Raw genomic sequence first — 25031 nt, forward strand, 5'->3', positions numbered from 1 at the left:
CTTGTTATTGCTGATCGACGGCTGCCGGCTCCTGCAAACGTTGCTGTCAGGTTAACGTTCTGCCTTAGGCTTGTTGTCGCAGTAGGAAACGAGGGGAAAGAGATTTCTGAAATTAATAGGGTCCAAATCAACCAGAGGTTTGTAGATAGCGATCAGCACTTGGATTTTCTGTTTCCCCAAAGAAACTATCCAGCAGAGTGTATGCTGTCTGTGTATTGTACCCTTGCGGAAACTTCTGAGTGGCTGCAAAGGTTAACGCTTAAGATTGAATCCATTGAGGTAGATACACAAAATGCAACAGGAACAAATTACCCGACTGCTATTTTAAAAGTATATAGCTACCTTAAAATCTGTACGACCAAAACTTAAAAAAAAAATTAAACATGCCTGCAGGAAATTGGATCTTTTTTCAAAGTATTGCAGTTGAATGTTACGGAGAAATGCTTTCTATAAACAGGGAATCCTACTGGGGTCAGACAGAGCTATTTTAACCTTGTGTATTCATCTAACTGTTCTGGCTGAGGAGATGTGTGTGTTTGTGTGTGTGTGTATATATATATATACAGAGAGAAGAGAGAGTATAAATTTAGAATACTTGATAGAAGGCTTCAATTTTTGGCCACCATTAAATGTAGGTAAACTTCAAAAAAAATTTTTTTAAAAGAAACTTGAAATAATTCATCTTAGGCCAAATGAGAAGAAATCAAGAGCAAACAAGTGCAGTCCTTCCCAGGCTCATAAGCTGGGCTAATACTAACAAGCCATATGTGAAGTCTTTTCCATGTGAGGAATGGCGTCGAAAGCCTTCGAGTGTGGGACTGCAGTAGGGTGGCTTGCAGGCAAAAATGTGCGTACAGAGGTAAGCCATGAATATATTTGAGTAGGACTGGAGCCATTACAACCAGATCCTGGTTTTCCGCATATTTTTCAAGTTAAGCAGTGCACTTGATTTATTTTTTTAAAAAAATACTATGGAGCAAATGTGGGGAGGGAAGAGAGACTTTCCAGGCTAGTTGAAAACACATCCAACCTGCCACCTCCTATAGGACAAACGGGTTCCTTCATCCAGGAGGAAGGATTTCCAGGCTGAATCCCTCGGGATGTGAAGCGTGGCCGACGCAGGTGACAGTTGACCGCGGAGAGTTCTCGCTGCTTGAGCTTGGCCAAGCTTCTCATGGACCGAAATCGGGCACCGAGGCGCTTCCCTCTCACCCCCCCGCCCCAAGCGATGAGGGACTCGCACTAAAAGCGAATAAGCAAATGTTCACGGAGGCCAAACCTGCCTCAAAGAGAAGGGCGGTGGGGGGGGGTGGGGGGGTGGCGCAGGTGCTGCGCTCCCGCGGAGCCGCTGCGATGGGGGCGGGCGGGGCGCGGTCCCCGCCCCCGCGGCGCTGCAGCCGCCGCCGCCGGGGCGCCCCGGGCTGCCGCCGCCGCGCTATAAGTGCGGGCGCGGGACGCGGCGGCCGCTGAAGATGCGCTGGCAGCCGGGGCTGCGCGGCGCCCCGCCGCGGCCTCCCTGCGCGGAGGAGAGGGAGAAGGCGGCGGCGGAGAAGAAGAAGAAGGAGGAGGAAGAAGAAGAGGAAGGGGAAGGAGGCGGCGGTGGTGGCGGCGGCGGCGGCGCGGGGCGGCCGCGGCCATGAGCTGCTCGGACGTGGCCATGCAGCAGCCCGCCCCAGCGGCGTGCGGGGCGCCCCGTTATCTGACCGGTGCCCCGGCGGCTGCCGCGCCCGCGGCGGGCTGCCCGCAGGTGAGCAGCGGGAAGGGAAGGGTTGCGCGAAGTACCGCGTAAGTCGTGGCGGTGGGGCGGACTGGGAGGTGGAGGGGCTTTTTGGGGAGGCTCCCCCCTTAGCGGGCTGCACAGCGCATCGCTGGCTGGCCGGGGCGGAGACCTCCGCCCCGGCCAGCCAGCGATGCGCTGTGCAGCCCCCGGCCTGATTTGGAGATGCGGGGAGCTGGTGAGGGTGCCCTAGAGCAGTGGAGCCTGGTAAGACTTTTTTTTTTTTTTTCTTTTTTTTAAGAAAAATTATTTTTCCCCAAATTCTTGTATTTGAGGGGTGGGTGCTGGCTTGCTCTGCCGGAGTGGGGAATGGGGAGAAAGTTATTTCTTGCCTTTTTCCCCCCTCCCTCCTCTCCGCCGTCGCTCCTTACTTGACGAGCCTCCCGGCTCGCCCGCTTTGCCGGCGCAGAGCTGCGCCTTTGCCGTCCGCTGGTGCGGCGCGGTCCGCGGCCGCGCACACGGGCGGAACCTCCGCCCTCCGCCGGCGGGAGGGGACCCGCGCTGCTCCCTGCGGACGGGGCGCGCCGCGCCTATCACCCCGGCTGTCCTGGACCATCGGCTCCGGCGAGTTTCCAGCTGAATTTGGTGATCAGATGTTTTGTTGGTTGTTGGTTTTGTTGTTTGTGTTTTGTTTTGTTTTGTTTTTTTTTTTTTTTGTGGGGGGTTTTTTTTTTTTTAAATGAATCAGGAAATTCTTATCAGGCTGACAGCATTTTTAGGCTATGCAGTGCGTGGGTGAAGTGGGACTAATATTGACTTGGCCCTAATGTAGTCATCTGAGAATACATTTTTTGGTTGTTGCTGCATTCCATAAGGTTTTATCATTATTATCCATGAAGATTGTTTTCTCCGTACATGGGAAGTGACCCCTAATATCAACTTGCCTGGGAGACACGAATATGGGCTAAAACATTAAAATTCCTATCGTGTGTTACTGGTTTGTAGGGTTTTTTTCCTGTATTGCTGGGAGAGAGAGCCTGTTCGCAGAAATGATACCCCAGCAAACTTTTCCAGGTCGCTCACGTTGTTCACTGTAAACATAAGCTCTGGAAAACTTGTGAGTTTTGTCTGTTGCAGCCTGCCTTTGTAATTATTTCTTCTCTAATCTAGGTCACAGCTTGCAGAACCTTCCATCTATTCAGTAATTTTAGTTACAAACTTTTAATTTGAATATCTGGATCTCCGGTTGTTAGACTGCATCGTTTGGAGGGAAAATAAATAAATAGTCTCAAATAACCTGACTCTTTGACTAAGAGACCTAGAAGTAGAAAACTGCAATTGAAACTTTGGTGAACTTTTTGGCATTTAACTGTAGGTGGTTGGCTGTATTTCTCTTTCAGAGCTGGAGTGTAGAACACCTAGTACGTGAAAAATCTATTAAATGATCATTAGCAGCTGTGTCACGCTCAAGTGCAATTGCTTTTTATTTTTAAACAGAATCATGAAATTTCTCCATCAGCTGAAAGCAGCACCATATATGAAATGTCCCGGAGGCACCCTAATGAACACTAAGGTTTCTTGAAATTTCATTTTAAATAAACTGAGTTCTTCTGGGTTATGCTATTTAAGAAAAGTGGACGTAGATATGCAAGGCAAGAAACGTAGATAGCTCTGTTGAGCCAATACAGCTCATGAGTTGTGGCCAGCACAATATATCCAATTTCCACCAAAAAGCATTCTAAACCTTGCTATCCTAGATGTTATTGACAATTTGTTATAGTTAATCCCGCTTGCGCCAATTTTTCCAAAATATTTGGAGCTGGAGGGTCTTCACAAACTAGTCACATGTCAAGCTGGGAAACCAAGCTGTTGTTGCTGAACTAAGAATGTTGCGCTCTCTAATTCTTGCAGCTGTGAACTTTAGAGCATTTTATGTATTTTCTCTGAAACCAGTGCTTTTTAAATAAAAAAATGAAGTAAACATAAAATGAACTCCTCATGCATCTGTAGTCGTAGTGGAAAGATTTATTGTTCGGGTAACGTATGACATTTTGCAAGTCTCTGTTTCTTCAGAATTGCCCTGTCAGGGACGTTTAATCAACTGGTAAAGAGCATAAGAAAGAAGGATGAAGAATCTGCTGCAAGGTTTTTGTTGCTTTTTACACATATGTTCAACATGTAAAATGCTCCTGTGCTCTTCGTGAGGATGATGACCATTTTAAAGAATGTTCTTCTTTGCTGGAATTAAAACTATGGTTTAAAAATAACAGTGAGGGAAGATGAATTAGTGGGATATCTTAAAAAAAAAACAACAAAAAACCAACAAAACCAGCCCTCTGCATTGGAGCTGATAAAGTGGAGCTCACCCTTAAAATATCCATTGAAGCATTTTTTGGTGTCGTACTACTCTGTTGTCTTTTGATAGTAAACTGGTTTGTTTTCTGAGAGAGAAAGCTCCTCCGTGCTGTGCTCCTGTTGGCTTTCCTTTCCTCCTCAGTGTGAGGAGCCGTAGGTGTGTTATTCCAACTAAAGTTTGTGCATCTTCATAGGTATTTGTAGTCAATCTGTCACAGACATGTAATTGGTTATGCTAGCTTTCAGTATCAGTTTTGTATCCTTTAAAGAGCAAAGCAAGGTCCTTAGCTGTGGAGCTGCAGTTGCAGATATATAGGCTCAAGTTCCTGGCCGTGGTGTCTCTCTGGAGAGGTAACCTCATCGTGTTTCTATAGGTCGCATGCTGTGTACATGGGTCAGGAGAAGTGTCTCCAGCGAGTGGCTGGCATTGTGTCACTGCTCTCCTTTATTCTTTCTTTCTTTTTTTTTTTTTTTAATAACAGATCTTGGATTGCTTTTACATGAGGGACTAGCATGCACCCGGATTGTGCAGGAGTGACTTTTTTTTTTTTTTTTTTTGGGGGGGGGGGTGGTCCATCATGCTTTTTTAAAGTTACCCCAGTCTGAAGTTATTCTCACATTTCTGTATTTGTCGTTTTCATTCCCTTAAAATCATCGCAGAACTGATTTTTGCCTTGCACGGCAATGCAGAATTTCTGGAAGCTTAGCTTTCACCAATCCGTAGCCAAGAAAGGACTTGCTGGCAAATTAATTTAGATGGGATCTTTTTTTAAAAGTGCTTAATGGACTGAAGCCTGAATTCCTATTGAATGTTAATGGCAGTGGAGGCTTAGCACCTTAGATCTTTGAGATTGCTGAAGTCCAGGGTGTTTGCTGGAGGGAAGTAAGCGGAGGACGGATATGTACATGCTCATATGCTGCCAGAAGGAACTGATGGAACTGGGGTGTGGCCCTCATTCTACAGATAAATGGGGTTTTCCATATTCCTTTGCCAAAAGACAGAGTGAGTGTGTGCCGGTGTTAAAATAGGAACACGTTCCTGTGTGTGGTAAGGAGCCGTGCCTGTGTGAGTGTAAAGCCCTGTAGAACGCAGGAATTAGAAGGCTTTTCATCGTACACTTTCCCGAGGGGCTATGTAGCTGTAGTAGTAAGTTTTTTGGCTTTCCTATGGGTTGGGTGAGGGTGTAACAGAGCTGCTCATTTCAAGAGACTCTGGGAACACATAATCGGTGAAGAATCCCGTAGTATTCTTGGAGCCGTGACGGCGTGCCGTGCCCTGTCAATCTAGGTCTAGCAAGCTGCAGAGCTGGGGCTAAGGTGGGGTTCACCCTGGCTCACTATCAGCTGTGCTTAAGACCTTTGAAATGGGAAGTTACGGTAAATGGTAGTTTCGGAATTTCTCCGTGGTATGTAGATGAGGCGAGCTAAGCCAACACCATCCTTGCTAAATCAAGTCTTGCATAAAGAGTTGTGATATGCTCAAGTCAGACTTTCTGCTGGCAGTGCTGTAGACAGACTTTTTCCAGATAAGGGCTTGTCTTCATTAGAAAATTAGGTCACTAACTCAGCTCTTCCTTCCAAACTAACAACATTGCAGACAAGGACAAGTCGCGTTTAACGTTGTGTCAGCTGGCTGTAGCTAAACCCCAATTCCCATCCTGTAACTCAGTTTTTCAGTAAAGTTCTTTGTATCGCATGCTCACAGCTTTGAGGAGGGGCTTATTATACTGCTTATTATGTGTGCAGTCTACAGTATCTAACACAGCAGATAACAGCAGAAGATCACTTCACACTTAGTTTTTATAGTTCAGATACTTTCTCAAGGCTTGTTCTGAAGCCTGGTGGTTGCCCTATTACTGACTTCACTGGAAACTGAACCAGACCTTTATAACTCACTTTTAAAGGCTACTGTCAGAATTACGGGATGCAAAGCCTGGATTAAGCCTTGCCCTGTGTGTGGGATTTCGGGTTTTTTTCTTTGTTTTGTTTAATCCCATGGGACACTGCTGGTTTAAAAAATTTGGCTTGCTTTACTTTGTTGTTCTGACTGGGACCAAATTCTATTTGAACTTCCTCTATCTACATAAAAATAGAGATTTAGACTTTAATGGTACACCTCTGTTAAGATGTACAGCAAAAGATGTATACATTTATTCTTTTTCCGCTGCTTCCCTCCATCAGCAGAGCACAGCGGGAGCTCTGGGCTCTACTGCTGCAAATCCAGTGGCTCACCTGAAAGCAAGCGTGTGGCTTTGCTCTCGGCTCGCTCATTTGCGAGCTTAGAAGTTCTGTTTTCAGGGCATGCTGTAAATACCGCTTTCAGGCCCAGCATTCCACGCTCCGATTCCTTGAAATTGTCTTCTTCCGTGAATACTTTCTGTGTTATCAATAGGAGCCTGGTTGGCAGACAGCTCCACAAATGGAGGACTGTCCGTGATTTGCCTGGAGTTTGCTGCTGAAATTCCTTCTCAGAAGCTTATGTCAAATGACAGTCTTTTTCTCAGGATAGGGTCATATAGTGTTTCCTCAGTGAAGTTATTCTTTATTTTTGGTTCCTGTTCTTTCTCTTGTAATGGAAAATCTGTAACAGGTGGCCACAGGCACACCAGACTTTCATGCTTGAGAACATAAAGGACCATATGCTGTATGATGGCATGTATGGAGATAATAAGTTGTAGGAATAGGCAACCAGCTTATATGTAAAATAAGAGCTGGCCTGAATTTTCAATTCAAACTTGACTAAACTAAAACTTTCTCCGTTCTCAGCTCAGTTGGTTTTTTCTGTTTTGCTGCCTACTAGCTGGTTTCAGCTGGAAGTGAATTTATTATTTCAATTTGCAGAGAGGAATGTTCTGACATTTTTACCAGACACTCTGGGTGAGATCGCAGACCCTTGAAGTCAGTTGGACTTTTGCCATTGGCTTTAATGTGGCCAGAATTACACTGCATGAGAACTGTTTTGCTTGGTTCTAGATAGGGTATGTCAGAAAATAACAGGCATCCTCAAGAAGAGGGGTTTTTTGTGAGATTTTGGACCACGTGCTTTCCTGGTCTAAAAGTGGTTATTCTTCCTCTAGAAGACAGGATGATACTTATCCATAAGCATAATCCTTCTTTTTAATATTGCTGTATTACTGGTGATTTGCTATTGACTTAGTTTCCTTTTGCTAGACACCTTTCAGTAAGAGTTTAAATTCTCTTTGGAAGAGCCTGTTTGTGAATATATGAAATAAAAAAAAATAATAATAATGTTGGTTTAAGCTGAATTCAGCCCATGCTGTACAGCATTATTCATCCAGAGGTTCTACCATTCATCCTTCAGCCATGAACTTGGGTCCATTATCTATGCTGGCATCAGGTGCTATAGACATTGGATTTCCCTATTTCCCAGTGTGCTAAGATGACTTTTAATTCTGTATTCTGGGTCTTGGCCAAGATGAGATTTTGTGTGTTTGGTTTGTTTTGTTTTTCAGAGGCTGCTTATTCTCAGTCCAGGTTTTTAAGGAAGAGAGAGGTGGAATTCCTAGCTATATGAAAATATTGGAGGTCTGAGCATAGGGAAGAAATAACATTGTATTTGATCAGAAAATACTCTTTGTAAAGACCTTACAGATCCTGTTGGCTGCTTAAATATATGCCAGAACTGTTCATATGAAAAAAGTACAAGTCAAAGTGGGCTAGCCCAGATTAGTTATCAGAAACCTGAACTGGGGTTTTTTTTGTTTGTTTTGTTTTATTCCCCTCGACCACCCCATGATGGTGGGACAAATTCATTTAGCAGTTGATCTTGCATACTTTTCCACTCAGACAAGTGCAGTCAGAAATGCTATGAGACGATTACTGTTAAGGTCAGAACAAGTTTGACAGAATTTGTGTGCAGGCAGGGTATTTGAAGGGAGTTAGGGGGAGAAAAAATATCATTAAAGAATGTATACAATGGAAAGGATGTATATATGTTACATACAATGGAAAGGATGTATATATGTTACATACAAGGAAAACTTGAGTCACTTTATGTCACTGGAGTCACTTACGAGTCCTGTAATTACAGGCTGATAATTTCTTCCTGAAATACAAATTAAGTAGATCTGTATCCGGTCACAGGCTTGATGCAGTTTTGAAAAATCTTTTAATTTAGTACTCACATCCTTTGCAAAAAAGTCATCACAAAACACACCTTTTCCCTGTAAGTAACTTCAGTCCATACACAAGACCTCGTACTTGTCCATCAGTACTACCGTCAGATTTGGTGTTTTCAAAACCAACAAGCGCTCGGAATATCTTGTAATGACTGCCTGTGGACTGGAGGGGAGGGAAAAGAGTTGAAATGGAAAATGAATTAGATTCTTAGGCTGTGGAAGGGGGAACATTCCTGCACAGAGAAGCAACTCTGGAGATAAGTTTTAATTTCCTGAGCTCCAGTCTCTATATAGGAACATTGAAAGACTTCCTTCCTGATAGCCGAGTCAGGCCAGGGGCTATATTAAACGATGTGTTTCTGTGTATAATTGCGTGCTTGGATATGTGTTTGCGTACTCACAGTATAAATACAAATAGCGTACCTATAATGATAGAAGTGAACTTTTAAATGTGTTGCGTGTATTCAAGGTCTGGCATACACGCTGCACCTAAGATGGTGAAATATATCAATGTCTGTTTAGACTTCTATAAAGGATTTCTTTCATACTTTGTCTCTACATAAAAAATCCAACTAAAAAACAAAAATGAAAAAACCCACCCTCTCCAACCACTTGTCTTGCATTTTTAAGAGGATCTGGGTTACGGTGCACCTTTAAGAATGACCAAGTCACTGAGGTAGATGTTACAGATTTCTAATGCATACATCTCCTGTGTATGCAATATTGTTGTAACCATTTCTGTCTTATTAAGGTCTCATCGTTCTGTGATTATTTAGGCAAAAACATGAAGCTCACTATGAGAGAATCTTAGTGAGCATTTCAGGAACAAATATAACGAGACTTTTCCTTTGTTTGTTTACAGAAGGCACAAAGCATTTACAAAAAAGTATAGGTCACCCCAGGTTCTGCATTTGCAAAAATCAGTTTCAGAGCCTCGCACTATGTTTCCTTATAGCAATTAGTTTCTAGTAAAAATGTTTTAATTTTCTGTTTCTATCTTTGGTTCCTTTTTTTTAAAGTGAATCCCACAGTTTTTCTTTATATATTAGAGGATTTGCAGATAAGACCATATGTCTAAATAGGTAATATTGTGCTAAGCAGAGCCACGGTATAACTTGCTTTGTGAAGCACAGATTTACTTGAATTCCAGACTATTGTCTAGATATCCCAAACTGTAAAATAGAATTACTTACATCCCTCATTGCATTTTGTGTAACGGCATCAGAATTAAAGGTGTTACTGAGCTGGTCTGTGTTTATCAGTTAACCTACTGTAATGTCAGATACGTTGCTTAATTTCTATGAGCTTTTAGTATTGTAGGATTTAGTTCCACTTGTCAATAGCTCTTTCTTACAATTATTTTTTTCATAACCATTCATAATTAAGAATTAGCCCCAGAATATCTGTTTTGTGTCACAATGAGAGAATTTGTATTGGCTTAGATGATTTTAGAAAGCACCAAATGTAAATATATTGATGGTATACAAGATCAGAAAATGACTTTCAATTATATCTAAATCGGACAAGCCTATTTATTGTGTAAATGGAACTTTATAGACTGTGTAGCTGTTTAACTTTTTCTTTAGAACAGCTTTGGAAAAAGGGAGAGAAGCCGTAAACTTAAAGAGATTCTGATGGCGCTAAAGTGTTGCCAAGCAAACCATAAAAGATAAGTCAAACTGTAATTCTGTAGAAAAGCTATGAAATACTTCTACATATGTGCTGTACTTGTTTTTGGGTTCCTGAAGCTGCTTGTGTGTAAAGTCAGCTGTGGAAATGGCTAGCTAGCTAAAAGCTATGATTCCTGCAGCTTGACTGTTGTGGGGAGATTTTTTTTTTTCTGTGAAAACAGTTGTAAAGTGGAACATCTGAAAAATATGTTCCATGCAAAATGGATCTTCACACACATTTATTTTGACATTTAGGTTTGATTTGAGAGAGAGAGAAGATTCTGAAATAGCCATTCACAGATGGCTTGTGCGGGTTTTATTGTTTTTTATATGCTTCTCTGTGTTTTTGGTTTGGGGTGGATTTCTTCGCATGTGTTTGCAGACTTGTCAATCCCCCTCTTCCCCCAGATCACATGTTTAATTTTTTATGACTTGAATTTTTGTCCTTTTTTCCAGAAGCTGATGTATAAAAAAAAAATAGGAAAAGGGGCAAAAAACTCTCATCCCAACCACAAAACAACAACAAAAAAGCACCCCAAACCAACCAACCAAAAAAAAAACCCCCTTCAACCACACCCCCACCCCCACTCCAAACCCTCACCGCCCAAAGGTATAGCTTCCTATGATAAAAATTTTCGTGGCAGTGAGTGACAATTTATGTATTGTGCGGACTTTGATAATAGAGTGGAAGATTTTTCAGGAAGCACCAATTTCTGCCATCTTTACGCCTTCAGCAGCGAGTAGACACGGGGAGTCCAGAGGGCCGTGTGCTCTCGGCTGGGGGAGACCGGCTGGCAAAACCCGGTGTGCGTGTGGCTGGACGGGCGAAACGCAGGCGTCGTGTATCTGGCCACCCTTCCGCGGGGCTGGGCTCGACCTCTGCAGCCTTTACTGACAGGAATATCCTTTCCAGGTGGGAGTCAGGAGTGAACTGTTAGAGCCTGTCTGTTTTCTTTTTAAGGTGTTGAGCGAAAGCCGTTGCCCTTAACTCGTGGTTGTGAAACGTGCCTGAGAAGCAGGTCCGTCTGTGTGCGAGGAATAAAAACTCTTTAAGTGGCACTGGTAATCTTTTCTTTGTGAAACGTCGGTGCAAAATATCCCTGTATTCCACCTGTAATTATGAAATGAATATTCAATGTATTCAGTTATTTTTCTTTAAGGAAACCAGATGTTGAGCTTGCACTGAATGCCATCAGTGATACATCTCTTGTTTGTTTTGTTTTTAATCCCAGAAGAAGTTAGCTGTATACAACAAGATGCAGGAGTCTCTGGAAGTGACCCTTCCCAGCAAGCAAGAGGAGGATGAGAAAGACCAGCCTGCTGAGATGGAGTACCTTAACTCTCGCTGCGTCCTTTTCACTTACTTCCAGGGAGACATTGGTTCAGTAGTGGATGAACACTTCTCAAGAGCTTTGAGCCAAGCCAGTAGCTTCAATCCAGAAACTGCCCTTACCAAGAGCAAGGCAGGGCTAAGTCCTCTGTGGAGAGGTAAGAGGAGCAGTAACTTGCTTTGTGTAGTGTGGCTTACTCGGTCTGTGTTGCGGTAACGCATATTGCATTGCAGCTGAAATTTTGCTCCTCGGTGGAGCTGGAAAAATCCCCCTCACGTTTGGAAGAAACGAGGAGCTTCTGAAACGTTAAAGGGGGAAACAGGTGCCAAAGGCGTGGAAGAAGCCGGCGTCTCCCTCTCTTACCATAGCCCGTGGTTCCGCCGAGGCCTGGAAGGAACAGGGCAGAGCTCACGTGGCTTCACAAACGTCTGCTGCAAGGTTGGAGCCTTATTTTTAAGCTCCAAGTGTGAAACTTGGCCTGTGAGGCAAGAGCAGAGCTGTTAGGGATGCTGGCCTTGGACGTGAGGAGACCCGTGCAGCCTTCTCGCTTTGCTTTGCCAGGTGATTAACATTCATCTACGGCAGCTTTCCAGGTAGGGAGGAGCTGGCAGAGGCTGGAACAGGCTTGGCCGCAAGCCCTGGCCCACGTGGCTGCAGCCGTGTGGTGCAGTGCATTGCAGCCCACCCATGGGCAGAGCTCACATCAGAGATGTGGGCGCCGTTACTGGCTTCCCGTGTGTAAAATGCGGATGGCGTTACTCTGCTTCTGAGCACAGAGTAGACACGTGGTAGGTGCTGCGAGGCATTTGAATGCTGCCATAACGCTCGCGTCTCACAACGCGTGTAAGCGTGATCAACGTAATAAAGAGCAGATCTTGCCAGATAAGCTAGGTAGACCTTACAGATAAGATTTTAAAATTGGTGACCGCAAAAAGCGTGCCCTTAAGACACTATTTCCATTTTGTTCAATGTGACAATCTGGGTAGTTTTTCAGATCCACAGCTGCATTATTTCTGATCATGTCCTTACGTGGACTGGCAAAGGGACACGAACTCAGTATCATGAGGAATGGCCTTGCATTGGGTTGAGCGAGAGGGGTACCATGAGGATCTTTGTAGGAGTGGTGGTATTCATAATCAGCGATGTTGAGGTGAGAGTGTATTGATGAAAGTCACAGATAATAGAGAGAGATGGGATTTTTGGAAACCACTGTGAAGAGAAAAATAGCACAGAAGGACTTGCTTTCCGGGAGGATGATGACAAATCCGAGGAAGTTTAAGCAAAGGTCAGCGCGAGTGGCTAGGGAGCTAGAGGAATTTATAGCTTGAGCCGGGACCTTTAATGTTAATGGGAAATTTTCTGTCGACTCGACTGAGAGCAGGATTGAACCTATGCTGACTAAAAAGGAGACTGGAGCATTTATAAATGGCCCAGACAGGCTATAAATGTTTTAGAGATGGGATCAAGGCAGTCCCCAGAGACTCCATGCCTACAGCAAGTCCTCTTCACTGAGCTTGAAGACATACCATGGGTGGGGTAGTGTGTCTTCTCCTTGGCCTCAGACATGCCCTGCGATTTGTCCCTTGCTCCCCCCATGGTGGCATGGCCCTCCCCAGAGGGCTCTGCAGGGGACAGGCCGGCCTGGCGTAAGGGTTCTTCAGCCACGCTGCCTCCTGACCCAGCGTGCCCCTTGCCGTCGGCAGGGAACGGAGGTCTGCATGTCCTGAAAATCTTCTGGGAATAAAGTAAGGGGATATGCCCTCTGCCAGCGTTGCACCTGCTGATGCGGTATGAAAGTCCCCGGAGAGGCTGCTGGGCAGGGCTGCTTGCTTCTGCGCTGCAGACGCCCAGAAAGCTGAAGGTATTTGCTTCTCCAGAGAAGAGAAGCGGACAAGAGTTTTATCAGGCCAAAATGAGTTTCTGGAACATGCCTACTGAAAAAAGTGGGGAAGGAGGAATGCTAACACCTTGGTCTTCTGGTTCATGCACAGTTGTCAAAGATGCTCTGTTACGACAAATTAATGGGAATTTGTATCCCGTTATGTAAGGAAGCTATAATGTTATTAGCTTGAAGGTCTCTTATAAATAACCTTCATGGGTAGTCAGAATTTTTGTCAATAAATTACTCAAAGATAAATTTAAAAAAAAAAAAAAAAAGCTTTTGTGTTTGCAGTAGCTGTTTTGGAAGGTACAGATTTAAATGGAAAGTGTGTGGGCATGAACTGGCTACCCAGCTCACTCTGTTGTTTCTCCCTTACCTGAAAGGAGGATTACTAATGTTTTCTGCTTTTTTTTTTATTTGTTTTTGTCTTTTATATGTTGAAAATACCGATCAGTTTAGGATAAAATTAACTTCAAAACTGGCTTTTTATAAAATAGAATTCCCTACAACAGGCTCTGGTAACATGGACTTTGAATATTCAATTGTAGATGTAGCTACCTGAAATCTTTTGCAGGGGCTAATAAATATAATGATACCTTGAAACTAATGTTACCTTAATGGTATTTTTATCAACATACTTTTCCTTGCTCAAAGTGTGGGTTACTTTTTTTTCCTGGGTTTTGGGTTTGTTTTTTTTTTTCCTCCTGCCTTAACTGCGAAATAATGTTGTACTACAGAAAATTCCATACATTGTCTTCTTTGCAGCATGTGCGTATTGGCATATTTTCAGCGTGTGTTGGCCAGCCATCGTGAACATTTGCTTTAGTCACCACTTTGTGGTATCTGAGATGTTGCCGTCTCCCTGCCTCCCTGTACTTAGAATAGGAAATTGTGGTAACTGTGGTATCTTTGCGGGTAGACAATTTTTGTTAAATGCCTCCTTCCTCGCTCCTGAAAGCCCACAGAAGCTACTCAGATTATTTTTATGTTTTTTATTTCTCAAGGACAGTGCTGAAATGGCTATTTCTCCATTGCCATGTCCTATAGAGGCCAGGTATCTGACATAATGGTATCTGTAAAGACAATTGATTGTGTTCACTGTTTTAAAGGTGGGAAGGAAAGGACACCCTTCAAACACTGTGGAAATGTATGGTGGTTGGGGATTGTGGTTCAACACAGAGATGGTTCTTGTTGATGGGGTTGCTGCACACTTAATATTTATTAGCATACTCTGTGAGCACTCAGGGTGGATGAAGTTTTCTTGCATGTTCCCATAACCTGGATGGACTCTGTATCTCCAGTGACATGACTTGGCCTTGACCAGTAAGGTTGGTCTCTGCAGTTATACTCAATGGTGTTTCGGTGGGGGCTGATCCGTGACAGTGGGAATGGCTTTGTGAAATGTGCACGTGTTTGAAAAATGGAGATGCCCGAACATGTTTTCTGTGGCCTAGATCTCCTGCATGATTGGTAAAGCCAAACTGGTATGCAATCTGGGATGAATTCATATTGGCAAATCCAGTGGTTTAAAGTGCTCTCTCCTGGTATTAAGTTGTCCTGCAGTTACTTTGTGGTTTTCTGTGCTTTTTTGAAGTGAGATGGTTTGGATTTAGGGCTTTTCCATGCAGATAACAGCCAGATAGTTTCCAAAAACTCTCGATTACGGAGATTAATTTTCCAGAATACTGGCACTGCATTGTCAAGCTCTGTTCCTCTGTTAAGCAGTGAGGAAAACAACAGACTGGACATGAAGAAGCTTGTTTTTGCTTTTTTTTTTTTTTTTTTCCTTCAGCCCTGTTGCCAACGCTGTAAGCCATGTGCACTCTCCATCTCAGCCTAATCCCTTGTAACAAGGAACAATTTACAAACAACAAACAATACCAATTTCAGAGGGGTGCTGAGGCTTCTGTTATATGCTTGAAGCTCTCTGTAGTCTTCTAGCATGAATTACAATAGAAATACATTGCTAAAAAAAGAAGCAACCTTTTGAAGAAAGCCATGTTGGAGTACAGTCAGCTAGATGAGCTTGCAGCCTCTGAAGCGGTTTGGCACAGAGAAGTTCTCTATGTTTGTCCATTGTACATTTGCAAAGTTTATTTCTAATATCAGAAGTTAATCAGGCTCAATAAACTGCCTAAATCAAAGCCAACTGATGTGTGGAAAAAGTGTCTATGATTTTAATGGATTTTAAAACAGGTACAGAAGTGTCCTAGTGATGCGGTCAGAAAACACTTTTACAGTTTTTGTTTCCAAAATATTTTTGTGTAAGCAAAGTTCAGAGGCAGGAGCGTTTGAAGAATCTGTTCATTCTCAATAGTGTCTTCACCCAAGTCTCATTCCAGTTGCTTGTTAAACAAAGTGAAACAAAAGGTCATTTAAAAAAAAATAATATAAATATTTTTGTAAATGTTATATCAGGAACAGAGGATTCCTCGCCTCATCATATATTAAACTTCCCTGGCTTTATTTCTCCGTAGGCTATTTTTATGACTGTTCTTTCATCAGAGGTAAAGTCCTGTATTTTTATGTTTCCATTTTTGACCAAAAAAAAAAAAGCAACTATTTGAGCTGAGACATATTGCATGAAGCAATGCTTTCAAACATGACCTGGGAAGAGGACTGTGAGAATGGAGGTGCCAATACTTTCCTACACATCAAAAACACTAACCGCCCCTTCAAAAGAGGAATTTTTAGAATGTGATTTCATAGTGTAGAAGTATTGGAATCCATTTAAATATAAGTTGAGCCCTGGCTGTAAGAAGCAGCAGTCTTTTATTTCTGACAAAAGCTTCTTTCAGTTACATAGATGATTCTGCTTGTCTGATCCTATTGGGTGCAGGGCAGCGTGATATAATCTATAAGGGAGTAACGTAAGATGCGTTAGCTACGATCTTTATCCCATCAAAGCATGCAATTAGTTTGAGAAGATCTGGTATTCTTCCTGTAGCCAAATGTTTCATGTTCTGCAGTGTGACCTGATTCTCTGTCCTCAGAAGCATTTACAGCCACAACAGCTGCCTTTCTAAATGATGTGTTCTGGTCCGGTCAGGAATTAGCCTTTCCTCATAATTCCTGTACCAAGATCCTGAGAGAGCTGCGACTCTTGAGCCTGGAGAAGAGAAGTCTTCTCGGGGTGATCTTATCAATATGTGTAAATACCCGATGGGAGGGAATTAAGATGGGGGAGCCAGGGTCTGCTCAGCAATGCTTGCTGACAGGACAAGAGGCAATAGGCATGAATTAGAAAACAGGAAATTTCATCTGAACACAAGAAAATACTTCCCCCCCCCCCCCCCCCCAATTGTTGAGGGTGGCTAAACCCTGGAACAGGTTGCCCAGAGAGGTTGTAGAGTTTGGATTTCACTCAAAATCTGACTGGACACGGTCCTGGACAACCTGCTCCAGGTGACCCGACTTGAACAGGGGCATTGGACTATACAATCTCAAGAGGTCCCCTCCTACCTCAACTGTCCTGTGATTCTGTAATTGCTGAGGAAGCTTGAGTTCAGTGTTACAAATTTCAGCGAGTAGAAAATCATTGTGGGGTTTTTGTCATTTAACTTGTTGTTCAGTTTCAGTCATGCTTCATTTCTCTCCTCTCTACCAGAAAGCTCAACAATTTCAAGCCAAAGGAGCAGTTTCCCAACTTCATTTTGGACCAGCTCTTATCAGCCTCCCCCTCCACCATGCTTAAGTGGAGTACACCCCGATTTCCCCGTTACTGCACCAGGCACCTTCCCAACACCAGATCCCAGCAGCTGGCCAGGACACAGCCTTCATCAGACTGCCCCACCTCCTCCCCCTGCTGCATCTGAATCCTGGCATTATCCTTTAGCATCTCAGGTGAGCCCTTCGTATGCACACATGCATGACGTGTACATGCATCGCCATCACCCTCATCCACACATGCACCATCACCATCCCAGCTCGCACCGTGACCCCCGGTACGGGTCCCTGCTGATGCCTTCAGTCCGCGCAGCCAGGATTCCTGCTCCCCAGTGTGACGTGACAAAGACAGATCCCACTGCTGTCACCAGCGCTACCTCAGCATGGGCTGGAGCCTTTCATGGAACAGTGGACATTGTGCCCAGTTTTGGGTTTGACACAGGTAAGATGGTTCGATTGTGTCTGTGACTTGTTTTAGCAGGAAGAATTTGAGCAAAGCAGCAGATTTCCTGCAGCTGAAGCAGGGCTTGTTCTCAGGGCCTTCTCCAAATACATTTCCAGGTGGGAGACCCTCCTGAAATTGCTGTCAGGGCAGATGAGCTGTTAAACATCTAGCTCTTGCTGTCTTTTGCTGAGAGACCTTTGTCTGCCTTGGTCCCATTCAAGTCAAATGAGTTGTGACGTGATACGTGGTTTTTTGGTTTAAATCTTGTGGGAAATGGTTAATTAAACATCCATATGGAAGCTTCCAGCTTGTTCAGCTAGTTTATATGTGCATTCACCAAAATATTGCTCCAATGAGGACTGAACTAATAACTTGTCAGTACACAGGATTGCGTCTTACTCATCGAAATTGGAACAGATCAGCATTTCCTTCCTGTGTAGTATCCAGGTGTCACATAGAAAGTAGAGATGCTGGTTGAGCTGTACTCATCATCAAACTAAACTTCTTTCTGTTAGGTCTAGGCAGAGAACCTGTGAATTAGGTTCATTTTACCGCAGGGTCTGTAGCCATAGGACAGCCTCCATAAACTACATCTGCACCTGCGAGGTTTGACAGGCAGGCTCTCCTCTCAGCGTTAGGAGCAGTCTAGCAGCCCTCACTGTTCACAGTTGCTTGTGATCAGGTGATGGGTGACTAACAGTTCCCAGCACATCCATCCTGGAGCTTATACGCACTATTTTGAGGTCTCCTTTTTCTGCTTGGTATTTATCTGACCAGCAGCAATCCTTGCAGATTAAACAATGTTCTTAAACATGTTATGTTATTTATTAAGAAATACTAGGTTTGCATCTCTCTCCCTTTTTCCTTAAGGTATCTGTTTGTCTTCTTGATAGCTCTAGCTAACTGATTCAATGTGTGAGAAGCACTTCCTTGCTTTGATCAGTGTGCAGGGGAACAAAGAATTGATAGAGAAAAAGTGCTATTTCTTACATATGAAATAATATGAACCCCAAACTTGATTATAACTGAGACAACCTAACACAAATATCTCTGTCTTCCCTTAATAACAACTGGGAACCAATAATCTCTTCTAAATACCGTGCCACTTGCTGCCTCAAGAAATTAAGAAAGATACATAATAGGATTCTTAATACTGGGCAATTTTGTATCTAGTGAAATGTTTCCAGTCACGCTAATGATACAAGAGGAATTACATTTTGTGCTTTGAGTATAAAATGATAATCTGACAAGACTGGGATCTCAAGTCTTGCCTTTCTGACAAATTCTGTGTCACTGTCACAACTAGAGGGGATGAGCCCCCTGGTCTGACAGTAGCCACAGCAGTCCAGCTCCAGAGCTCTGGCATTGGACTTGCATTATGGGGACGGAGCCAAGAACTGCGTAAGGGATTGTTAGTCAGGAGAATCCACTACCCGGCTTAGGTGTAAGTCCAGCCTAGACTGTGAGTTGTTTCAGTGCTAGGCAAGTTGGTTTGCGTACTGCTACTTTGTTGGTAGTAGTATGTCTAATAAACCAGGTGGTTTTTCTCTTTTTTTGTGAGAGCACAGTACCTCAAAAAAGACTATGGGCCCTAGCACTGCCTTACAGGACTAGTTCAGCCTTTGCTTGGTGCGCGCTCCTTGTGAAAATCCCTATGGAAGGGTACAGTTGGATGCTAATTTTGTCAGGGTCCTGATGTGGCAGTGCTTAACAGTGGCTTGCATGTCTTACAGTTGTCTACTCAGCGTGGGAGGCAGTGGAAAAGGCCTGAAATGTTAATTTCTGGCCCATGCCTGATGTGTGGGTTTCAGTCCATGTGGGAGAAAAGAAAGAGGGGAAATGTGTGACTGGTTTGCAGGAAGATCTCAGAAGATCAATGTCTCACTTGTTTGTGACTATTCAAAATGGCCATGCACTGAAACACAACAGCAAAACCTTATCAGGCGGCCCCCGTTGGGCACGTAAGGCTTTAGAAACAAGGGAGCAAGCAACGAAACACAGCAGGTAGTGGTGGCCTGTGACACTGCAATTATTTGCTCTCTTAACTTGCACACGCACCTCTCCTGTGCTCTCCAAGCAGAGGCTTGCTGGGAAGGGCAGGAAGGTTCTGAGCTCCCTTTTCAGCTTTGCCCACAGCTTGTAGATTTGAGACAAATGTTTTGGTGACAGGCATGATCGTGGTGAAAAGAGGGATCTTAATTGCCCGAGTGTTTTGTGTGCATGCCGGCTGGTGTCATGCCAGGGAAGGTGTGTTGTGCTGCTGAGGAGAGGAGGGGGCTGCTGAAGCACCACACTGAGCCTCCTCCGGCATCTCTGCCAGAACAGGTAGAGATTTTCTTGTTCCATGTCCACTCCAGGGGAGGATTATACTGAATAAGTCTCCACATTACACAGGATTTCATTACATTTAACTCTAATGTGAGACAGCTCTCTCAACAGAGAGGCTAAAAACCAAAGGGCCTGGAAGAGTGTACTGACTTTCTGCAGCATAGAAGTGGTTTCTCTGGAGTAGGGTAATGCCATAGTGGCAAGAAGACTTCAGTTCTGAAACTCTTTGTTCCTGTGTCCCTGGAGAATAAAAGACATCAACCCGTGGAGCTGTCAATGTATCAGATTCTGTGAGCTTCAGATGATTTATATAAAAAAGCTCATTTGGTATATACCTAGATGTTGCTTTTCAGAACCCTTCAGATGTGAAAATTATCTCCCCCACCCTTACTGTGGGTCACATTTCTTGTGCTACTGTCACATGCGATTATAGAAACATTTGCAAAATTCCTCACGCTGAATTACATGGAATGATAGTGTTGGGATCAGGGCAGGCTGGCTGTAACCTTGCCCTCTTCCAGCTACATTGTTGCATCTCTGCCATACTAAGCCAAATATTCAATGTCCTGAATGGATGATGCTGAATCACTTCAAAGGTTAAGAGGGGGTTCCCCTTGCATGCCCGGTGTAGTTTGGGAATTCATGTTTCACAGCAGACTGTATGGGACATCAGCATATCACCATTCATAGAGCTAACGAAGTATCGATCTGTCTTGCACATCTGTTTGAATTTACATGGTCCTGGTTTAGAGGATGAAGAGGGATTTAGCTACCTGATTCCCATTAAATGTGGCTTAATCCTCACATTGTGTGCTACAAATTAACCCTTTTAGAAGCTTCTTTATTGGTACAAGTGGGATTAGAGGAAATGCTAGTCTACATCAAAATCTATTAAAACCTGTTATGTTTGTGGCTGCTGGTGTGCAGTGTCTTTCCAAAGCCAAAGTGTCCAAGCTATAATGCTCAATATAAAAGCATGTTTTTTATCAAGCACTGATATAAACACATTGATATAAGCACAACGTGTTTGTGCTTTAAGCCACAACTCCCTGCCCTGCCGATGTCAAGCAAGGCCAGGTCAGCCTCTAACAGCATTGACTGCGGTTCACGGCACGCGTAGAGAGGGCACTGCTGCCGCCGTGATCCCGCTGTGCCGGGGTGGCCGGGCTTGGTCCTCCTGTTCACGTTAAGGGTGCACAACCCGAGTTGAGCACTTAGGACCAGGGAGCGGGGAGGGCAATTGCCGTCTTGCAGTGGAGCTGACGGTTGCGGCCATCAGTGTTTTCCTTGGGAGCAGGGTGGGAGGCTGCCCTGCACACCGGGCACTTCAGGGCATCGGTTGGGTCCAGCTGCGCGGGCAGCTGGCAGGTCTGCGGGCAGCCCTGTGGGGCGGAGAGCAGAGTAACTCGCCCTGTTACTGCAGAGCCGAGGAGGATATCCTGTCCTGCTGTTGGACAGATGTGCTGGAGGAGGCTTCCCGTAGCCACAGTGCATTAAAAGCAGAGCAGGATTTTGGTATATCTGAGGGCTATAAGTCTGTCTTAACACTGAGGTGTACATCCTTTATCATGCAAAATTATGCACATTGAGGTGCATGATTTTAAATTTAGGTGAATTAATTGACATCCTCTAGTCCTGGCTAACTATGGAAAGTCCATTTTTGGAAATACCTGTAGGTCGGTGTGCCATGTTGAATATGGAATTTGAGTGGTCAGTCTGCTGCCTTCTGTAGAGTTGTCTCTGTTCACACGCATCCCATGAGTTTGTCACAACTCAGTACGGTTGTTCAGATGTTCCCACAGAACCCGCGTTCTGCTTGTGTGGCAGCTCGCTAACATGTTGGCATCCCAGAGATGGGGAGTTGTACTGGTGTGGCAGTACTGACTCAAGCAACGCAGGTGAGGATGTCTTTGCTAAGAGGAAATTGTTCTTGCAGCAGGCTGCAAGTGAAAGCTTTCGGTTAGTAGCAGCGTTACGCTAGGATGACATGTTAGGACTGCGAATAGCCTTGCCATAAAGAACATGGGAATATAATGAGGAAAAGGCATGGAAAGTGATCCACATTCAGTTCTGTAACTAAGGCAACTTTGGGTTTTTTTATTGTTTTCCATGGCTGTTTAGACTTAATAGCTATACCTTAAACCTCCTTGTTAGAGTTATTTCTGTTTGTTGCAAAGACACCTAACTAGGAAGGTGTCTGTTCAGCTGGTTATTCCCCTTCTACCAGTTGCTACAGTCAGGTGGACATCCTCTTAAACAGGTGTGTGAGTAATTTTTTTAAGTTTCTAGGAGCCATGTAACCTGTTTCTCTTCTCATCAGCTTCCATTGCCTCTGGTAGCCTTTAGTGCTCCACTGCTGAACTTAAATGACTTCCTTACACTCTGAAAGGTTTCTGCTGACTCCTCCTCTTTTTTTCTCCCCTTTTCTTTTTTCTCTTTGTTAAAAAAATTTGAAAACAACAAGGGAAAAATAACACAAAATTGTCATCACTAACTATGAGGGAGCTTTGAAGGAAACTAACGGTGGTTTACGTTGACTCTGCCTGTGAATGCTGCTGCCAGGAAAACAAGTAGCTCTTAAGCAACAAGGAGACAGCCTCGTCGAGTAAAGAGCCTCTGAACATGTTTTTATAGACACGCTTTATTGAGGGATATCCCAGTTTTTCCGATCTAAAGAAACAGGTGAATGTGTGTGTGACATGGAGCAGAAAGACGCTGAACAGGGTTTGGCATGCTCTACCTGGGTGCTCTGCCATCCCCAGCTGCTCACTGCGGGACGCTGCTTGGGGATCCTCACACAGATGGAGCAAGACGCTGTCATCTTTTATGTGACTGTTAGTAGCTTTGTAGCTCAACTCTGAAATTATGTTGATCATCATAGGAGATTTAACTGTTTGTACTCCTAAAACAAGGAGGTGGTGGTTAGATCTGAACCCATTGTGCCTGTTAGGCTTTTTGAAAACATGGGTCTTCCTTTGCATTTCACTATGTGATTAGATGTGGAAAGGAGAGATCCATGCTTAGCACATGGATTTGTCAATTTTCACAGGTTAACGATCAAATGAACGTGGACCTGCAATGGTTGCAACATCATTGAGGTCTGGAGTTGCACATACTTAGATTAGTGGTGAAATCGGCCCTAAATTCTTAGCAGATCAGGTACTTAATGCATTGGTCTTGGTACGCTATGCAGTGGGGCAATATATATTATGACACAGTGCAGAGCATTGCTGTCTATATAGTAATCATTTATAGTGGGAAGTGCACCTTCATTTCATGAAATGTGATTTGCTTAGCTCAAAACATCAAGGGCTAGGTTTTAAATCAGTGAGTCCTAAGTGCCTTGCTACCTCTTAAAATATGTGCCTGCACCTTTCTCCTTTCTACTTTCCCTATAAATGAGCAAGAATGTATCTTCTTTGGGAAGTTTCATTTGCACCTCCCCCTCTATTGTCTGGATTTTAGGTATACGCCCTGTTGGGTGTAAATCTAGTGAAGATTGAATCCCTCTGCAACAGAGAAATCTTAGATTATAACACAGGTTCCAAGTCTGTAATGCTAAAGCCACAACATAGCACCACATTTATTAGATAGTCCTCACTTTTTATAAAGGAAAATGTTAGAGGAACTCATAACAAATGCAAGCTGAAAATCAGTAATTTTTCCCATGTGGAAGCACTAGCCCTTCTTGGCTAAAAATCTGACACTCTCTAGGTGAATTTATTTGAGGTTTTTTACTTGCTGCAGGAACATTTTCCCTTTCTAAGGTGAAATGCCATAGAAACTGTGAGATCCTAAAGTGTCACAGGCCTTTTCTTAAAGAGGTAGGGTCTGTGGCTGACCCCCATCAGGAAAATCTATTCTGTTGCATACTGGATTGTCTGTGCAGATCTTGCGGGAGGATTTTAACATGCCATGTCATGCTCCAAAGGAGGCCAAAATGAAGGAAGTGCACACAGGATTTTATCAGCATTCCTAAACCACTTGAGTCAGTCTAAAACTTAAGTGTGGTTTAAGCTTATCCCATATAAACAATATACATTGGGAGCAATAGCAATGTTACTAACAAGTCCACTAGGCTGGTAAGTTGTGGGGGGGTGTTTTTTGTTGTTGCTGTTTTTTAAATCAAAACCTGTTTATCCTTACTTCAGTTGCTTGGGGAGGGGGAGGAAAAAGCTGTATCAACTTCTAAATTTTACTTTTTTTTTTCTTTTCTGAAATGTAGGTCTACAGCATCAGGACAAGAACAAGGAAACTTCTTGGTTCTGAAGTTCAGATAAATTAGGACCAGCTAGAGCTGGAATCAGCGCAGCTGGGCAGGCGATCTAACAGTTGACTCCTTCTCCATGGGGCAAAGGACACACATGATGATGAAGAGCCAACCATTCTGGTTTTGCTATTGAGCCTTTTGTTTGTAAGGCTGTTAATGGGTCCCATAGTGTTGGAAAGAACAAAAACGTAACTTTTCTTTCTTTTCTCATCTGAGCCTGCTGCAGCTGGGCAACCTAACTCCTTTCTGCTCCTTTAACAGTGTTTTGTTTTGTTCAGCTTGATATTTTTACGAACAGTCTCAATTGTCAGGAAAAAGACTCTCCCTTGACTACAGTGCGCCTCCTTTCAGGAATACAGTATTTTGTAGCTCTTTGTGCATCTATTTTTGTAGAAATACAGAAAGTTTGGGTAAGGATTGATGGGCTATTTTAGGATGACATATTTTTTTAAAAAAAATTGTAAAATTGTTAAGTTCTGTTTAAAGAACTTGCTCTCAGAGAAGCACTGGCAAAAAATGTATAAAATGCTATTTTTAGATGTCTGTGATGTGTTTGTGCATTTTTTTTTTGTTTTGTTACCTCAAATGTCTATCTTTCCTTTCTTTTTAAAGAGCTAAACCTTCCTTGTTGCCAAATTACTAGATTTTGATGTTTTTGTCCTTTTGTTCTAGCTTAAGCAAGTGTATTTCGCACCTAAAATTTCAGCCAAATATTTTTCCTGATGGTGTTAGATTGTAGTAGGGTGCTTTTATTTTCTTGCTTCTAGAGGTGGCTTTGTGCTGTGCTGATCATCAGAAACTTGCAAACACCTTTAGCATGGAGCGAAGCCTGGGGTTACAGGAACTGCATTTCCAACCCATCCATTCTTTCAAAATGGACCAAATACTCTTATGGACTTAAATCAGACATGAATTTGGGCCTCATCCATCATCCATTGAAGCTGTTGAACCCAGTCCTCTATGGGTTATGTTTCAGGCCCTCACAGTGCTCCTAAATATCAGTATACTCTTATTTTAACTCATGAGGCAGGACTTTCAGCTAAGCCATTTCAAGGGTGGTAATGTATAACATCCATATTCAGGAAAGAAACATCAGTTTTACAAAAACATGTGACTTGTGGAAACAAAATGTTTTTAACTGGCCTGATCTGTCTGCTGAGCACCGCAAGGAAAGCGCTGAAATTTTCAAGTCCTGTTGACTTCAAAATCTGTTTGTCTAACCTTAGAT

At 43.5% G+C, this 25031-nt stretch overlaps 1 protein-coding gene across 3 annotated transcripts; it reads left to right on the forward strand.

The window, feature by feature from the left end:
• Positions 1-1407: 1407 nt before the first annotated feature.
• Positions 1408-24346, forward strand: VGLL3 (vestigial like family member 3). Of its 3 annotated transcripts, none has more exons than XM_075769355.1 (4): positions 1408-1747; positions 11114-11369; positions 16702-17202; positions 23759-24346. In XM_075769355.1, the coding sequence occupies exons 1-4, from the start codon at positions 1637-1639 to the stop codon at positions 23800-23802; spliced, it is 912 nt and encodes a 303-aa protein (XP_075625470.1). In that variant the 5' UTR covers positions 1408-1636; the 3' UTR covers positions 23803-24346. The 3 variants fall into 3 exon arrangements, with proteins under 3 accessions (XP_075625470.1, XP_075625478.1, XP_075625488.1); XM_075769363.1 differs by having other exon boundaries at positions 1416-1747; positions 11117-11369; XM_075769373.1 differs by lacking the exon at positions 1408-1747 and adding an exon at positions 1902-1984.
• Positions 24347-25031: the final 685 nt, after the last annotated feature.

This window comes from Balearica regulorum, chromosome 1 (assembly GCF_011004875.1).
Source record: "Balearica regulorum gibbericeps isolate bBalReg1 chromosome 1, bBalReg1.pri, whole genome shotgun sequence".
Classification (NCBI taxonomy): domain Eukaryota; kingdom Metazoa; phylum Chordata; class Aves; order Gruiformes; family Gruidae; genus Balearica; species Balearica regulorum.

Bases quoted from the DNA above. Each gene is read 5' to 3' on its own strand.
- VGLL3 (XM_075769355.1), top strand. From the start codon at position 1,637: ATGAGCTGCTCGGACGTGGCCATGCAGCAGCCCGCCCCAGCGGCGTGC. The intron at 11,370-16,701 runs GTAAGAGGAGCA...CCTCTCTACCAG, and splicing joins GCTAAGTCCTCTGTGGAGAG to AAAGCTCAACAATTTCAAGC. The intron at 17,203-23,758 runs GTAAGATGGTTC...TCTGAAATGTAG, and splicing joins CAGTTTTGGGTTTGACACAG to GTCTACAGCATCAGGACAAG.